The sequence below is a fragment of the Rhinopithecus bieti genome, unplaced genomic scaffold (genome assembly GCF_001698545.2).
Source record: "Rhinopithecus bieti isolate Rb0 unplaced genomic scaffold, ASM169854v2 scaffold_13130, whole genome shotgun sequence".
NCBI classification, from domain to species: domain Eukaryota; kingdom Metazoa; phylum Chordata; class Mammalia; order Primates; family Cercopithecidae; genus Rhinopithecus; species Rhinopithecus bieti.
Window position 1 is genome coordinate 149238 of NW_016807302.1, and position 5303 is coordinate 154540.

The 5303-nt window shown below is 46.4% G+C and overlaps 1 protein-coding gene across 3 annotated transcripts in view; it reads left to right on the top strand.

Moving 5' to 3' along the window:
• Nucleotides 1-5303, top strand: part of BCORL1 (BCL6 corepressor like 1) — a 49640-nt gene that overhangs the window by 29401 nt on the left and 14936 nt on the right. For all 3 annotated transcript variants that reach the window (XM_017881113.1, XM_017881114.1, XM_017881115.1), the window contains one exon: nt 1262-1407. In XM_017881113.1, coding sequence (XP_017736602.1) covers nt 1262-1407 — 146 coding nt within the window. The remainder of the gene's footprint in view (nt 1-1261; nt 1408-5303) is intronic.

Here is a 5303-nt window from a genome sequence, read left to right on the forward strand (position 1 = left end):
TTTTTTAGTAGAGACGAGGTTTCACCGTGTTAGCCAGGATGGTCTCTATCTCCTGACCTCGTGATCCGCCCATCTCGGCCTCCCAAAGTGCTGGGATTACAGGCTTGAGCCACCGCGCCCGGCCCAGAAAGACTTCTATAGGCTCAAGAGGGAACCAGTTTAGGGCAGGAGCCAATGAGTTAGTTCCCAGATGGCCAGACCACATCAGTTACTAAGGGGAGGCTGCGGTTGTCTAGGGATCATCCCATCATGTGCAGCTGTCACCAGGAAGACCACTCGGCCTTCCCTCAACTCATCCTGGTGGGGGACCTGTCTCAGACAGAATAGGATCTGGGAGGTTGACTTGAGGGTAATATCCAGATTTGATTTTTAAAATTTGATCTCTAGACACTATAAGAAAAATATACCTGCTGTGTCTTGGAGAAATTGTACCCATTCTCCTCTGTTCTACCAGAGAGCCTACTTCCTGGGCAACTTAAGAGACAGGAGCTGCAGATGCAGGAGGGGGCTCCACTTGGGTTCTGCCTGGCGTGTGGAACCATTCTGCTCATCTCTGCTCTCAGGGAGTCACCCAGGGCCTTCAGTTCGTATTCCTCTACAGCTGTCCCCACCGTTTTTTTTTTTTTTTTTTTTTTGAGATGGAGTCTCGCTCTGTTGCCCCGGCTGGTATGCAGTGGCACACTCTTGGCTCACTGTAACCTCTGCCTCCCGGGTTCAAGGGATTCTCCTGCCTCAGCCTTCCAAGTAGCTGGGACTATGGGTGCCCACCATGACGCCCGGCTAATTTTTGTATTTTTAATAGAAATGGGGTTTCACCATTTTGGCCAGGCTGGTCTCAAACTCTTGACCTCAAGTGATCCACCCGCTTCGGCCTCCCGAAGTGCTGGGATGACAGGCGTGAGCCACCGCGCCCGGCTCCCTGCAGCTGCCTGAACTCTATTATAGGTCAAGGACCCATTCTCTAGTGAACTCCACAACTACCAATAGAGCTCCACTGTGCCATGGGAACTGTCCCAAGATGTCGGGGGAATGTCAGAGAGAGAGTAATGGCAGGGAGGAAAAGGGGGTGCAGAGAGAGGAGGAGTTGGGGAGATGGTAGTGGAGAGTGGCAAGGCGGTTCCCCTGTCCTAAGTCTTAAACCATATTACACCAAGGTTACCTGGGATCAGCTCAGTTTTTTCCCCTGGTGCGGTAGCCTTAAGTCTAGACACCCCAGTTCCCACTTGGGCCCTGTTATCCTCATCCTGTATCACCTCCACAGGCCAGTTCATGACGCGGTAGTCAACGACAACCTGGAGACCATCTGGCTCCTGCTGTCCTATGGGGCCGATCCCACACTGGCTACCTACTCGGGTCAGACAGCCATGAAGCTGGCCAGCAGCGACACCATGAAGCGCTTTCTCAGTGGTAAGTGTGGTCCAGACTTGACACTGTTGTCCTCGGGGCCAGCCTCTGATTCCTGAACTTGTGAGGACATCCTCTTCATCTCCTTCCACCTTGAACAGCTCCCATGAGGGCCATCTGCACTCTTCACCTGCTTTCCTTCAAAGATCTCAAGAATCTCAGTTTGCTGGAAAAAGTCCAAAGGCTACTTCCTCTTATCCCCTTACTGCAAGTGTGTGCGTCCTCTTCAGGGCCCTGGGAGCCCACAGGGAACTATTTCGTAGATAGGGATCTAGGGTGGGCCTCTGTGTGGGGGCAGCAGCCCCACTAGCAGACCTAGCTGGGGGACAGAATGTGTTGACCTGTGCTTTGAATGGGATGTCAGTTGCAACGAAGTGATACTTAGCATTTTGCTTATGTGTTTGCAATTTCTTGCTTGTGATCAAAGTAGAACCCCTGGGACGCTTCCCGAAGCTTCATTCTTTACAGCCCTTGCCTGTGGGAACTGTGGTGTTCCCTCTGCATCCCAGGGTCCCCCTTTCTTCCATTCCTTTCTTTTCCTCCCTCACCTGCCCCTTCTGGAAAGTGTCTGGTGTTGAGGCCCATGGCAAGGACCACAAGCCAACATGCATTTATTTTCTTATTAGTGGATAGCAGCTGTTTGTCTGCAGTTAGATAGCTCTACTGAGTTGGGCAGGGGGAGGAGGGAAGGAGGGGAGACTAGCTTGGGCATGCTCAGTAGGAATCTCCTCAGACTTGACCTCTGAATAAAGGAACCCTGCCTCTTATTGACATCACAGTTTGGCCCTTGCTCTAGCAGTGACTTCTTCAGACTGCCTGAGCTGCAGAGCAGCTGGGAGTTTATCTCTGAACCTCCTTGGAGGCTGCAGTGTTTGTATTATGGTTAGAACCCCTCTCTGGCCAGGAGCCAACAGGACTAAGGATTGGCCCAAGGCTGCTCCCTCTTCTCACCCAGGCTTTGGCGCTAGTTAGTCCCGAACCACTACACCCCCAGATATATGGTTCCAGGCTCCCAACCAGGGGCTCATTTGTTTATCCAACAAAGGTTAAGTAGTTGATGATGGAGGAAGAAACAAAGAGGACCTAACTAAAGGCTCTTATGGAAGGCGAGGACTAGATGGGGGTGAGGGGGACTAATGGGAGGCTGTTGCGGGAGATCTTGACTTCTGCTCAGCCAGCCTCCACCCAGGTCTCAGTTGAGCTGACTGAACCTTGGAGCACAGGCCTCAGGCCTGTACAGCCTGACTAGCCTCTCCCAGGCCGGGGACAGGATGGCTGCCTTTTCTGTTTTCCCTCCCTCCAGCTCTGGGTTCCCAAGCCCCTGTCCTTGAGAGGCAGAGCAGCCTTGGAATGTTCATTCAGTCATTTGTCCTGGGCCAGTGGTGACTGTTGCTCCCCTTAGCTGAACCATCCCTAGGGGTGCAGGGCTCGGGGCAAGCCACCATTGGTGGCTCCCTCCCACATACTGTGCACACATGCACTCTCTCTTAGACACATACACGTGCTATCTGCACTCCACTAGATTCCCAGGAAAATCTGAGACCAGCAAGCATCCAGAGCATCTTGATATGACAAAGGCACCACACGCAGCTCTGTCTTTGAGAAACTGGTCTAGTCCCAAGGCCTCCTGAGGCTAGAAACTGCTGTCCTGAGGTTCTCGGGGCTCCTAGATCTAAATAACACTCTGACCACCTTAGTAAGCAGATGAACTCTTTGCTTCCCCAATCCCTTCTCCAAAACCCCAAAGGAGTTGGAATGTGGAGAACATTTTAAGCAGTTAAAAAATGAGAAATAGGCCGGGTGCAGTGGCTTATGCCTGTGGTCCCAGCACTTTGGGAGGCTGAGGTGGGAGAATTGCTTGAGGCCAGGAGTTTGAGACCAGCCTGGGCAACATACGGAGACCTTGTCTCTACAAAAAAAAAATTAAAAAATTAGCCAGGTATGGTGACTGCACTCCAGCCTGGGCAACAGAGTGAGACAGTGTCTCAAAAAAAAAGAGTCATCTCTTTTTTCACTATGTAATTTGGAACCAGAGTTATCTGGCTGGTTATAGTTGAGAATTAAAATAGTCCTGAAGTCAGCAGATGCTGAAAAGTTGTAGTCACCGTTAAAAAAAAAATCAGTAGAGACATGTAGGTGATTTTTAGGAAAAGCAGAACGTTACATGATGGCCAAAATGGAAACAGAACACAACTCTATCATTTTTTCTTGGTGACTTGGTACCAAGCCTATTCTCTTCATCCTACCAGCTAACAAAACCTACTTCCCCCAACAAGTTCCAGTGAACTCATTCACTTAAGTACTCTGCTCGTTAAGTTTTAATGAATCCACACTCTTGCACACACTCCAAACTCCCCGTTCCCCAGTCGGGGGTATTTATTTTCATTTAGGAGGAATAAAGGCTTAAACAAAGGAAGGCAAACATGTAGGAGAGAAACATTCCTGGGTAAACTCACCTAAGACAGTCTAGGGAGACCCAGGCAGACATTTACTGTGGGTACCAGTCCTTGTGGCTTTTTTCTGTTTTTTTCTTTATGGGTGTTTTCCTTTCCTCAATTCCTGGGTCATTGGCTTAGTGGCAGTGATGCTATTGGTGACACTGCTTTGCAAGAGATCTTTGTAGAACAATTTCTGTGTGTAGAGAACTAAGCCAGTTCACTTTCAAGTTTCTCTGTGCAGCCCTTCGTTGGGCCTCTGTTACCCTGGAGATTCTGGGATGTGGTCTTGGCATTACTATTTTACCACTTAATGAGAAAAAGGAAATTGAACTGGCTCTTGAATGCTTCTAGTAAACATTGCTATTTTAGCCCTTTGCAAGAGCAGTTTTACCTTTATTTGTACTTTGGTTTACTTTGTTTGACATTTGATATTAATTTGAGGATCACCAATGGAGGAAAAAAACTAATTAGACATTTGATATTAATTTAGGGATCACAAAGGTAAGAGAAGAACTATGCCTAGAAAAGGTAGAATAAACTACAGTTGTTTTGCCTCCTTTGAGAACTAAGGCACAAACAGAAAATACAATTACAAAAGAGAATCATTAACCATTTCATGGCATAGAACTCTCTGCATCTCCACCTCCATTGTGAAGACCTCTGTCCATTCAGAATGGCCCTGGAACTAGGTCATAGGAGCCATTGCAGGATGGCAGAGCTCGTTGTCCCGTGTAGAATTTAGTAGGTATTTATTAGGTGATCCCAAAGAGCCACTGCTTGTAATCACATCATTTTTAGAAAAGTTTAAATATAACAAGATTTTAAAAATATTTAACCAAATAAGGACATAATCATTTCCCCAAACATAGTTGTTTTCATTGTTATGTATGGATTTCTAAATATGCAGTGTATCTTTCTCATAGCTACAATAATAGTGTATATGCTAGTTAAACATCAGATCTTAAATATTCTCCATGTTTATACATAGTCTTCACAATTAATAGGTGCATGATATTCTCTCATATTGATGAACTCTAATATATTAAACAATTCAACTAAGTTGGAAATTTAGGCTGTTTCCAGCTTTCATTTTTTGGCGGGGGGAGGAAGGAGGGAGGAAAGATTTGTTTGTTTTTATATTTGGTTTTTGTATATACCTCTTTTTGCTTCTGTTGAGTTACTTCCCTAGGAGAAGGACCCAGGAGTAGAATGTTTTATGGCTTTTGTTACGTATTGCCATATTCCTAAGAAGATAGTACCAATTTCCAAAGCACCTAGCAGAGAATAATCCTACTAGTTTTATCACAACCTTACCATCAGGGATATTATGAACTATTTGCACTTTTATTTTAGATCTAAAAATCCAGCTTCTCATTGCTATTATTTGATTACTAGCAAGGGATATTCTTTTCTCATGTCCTTATTATTTGTGTTTGATATCAAAAGCAAAAGATTTTTATA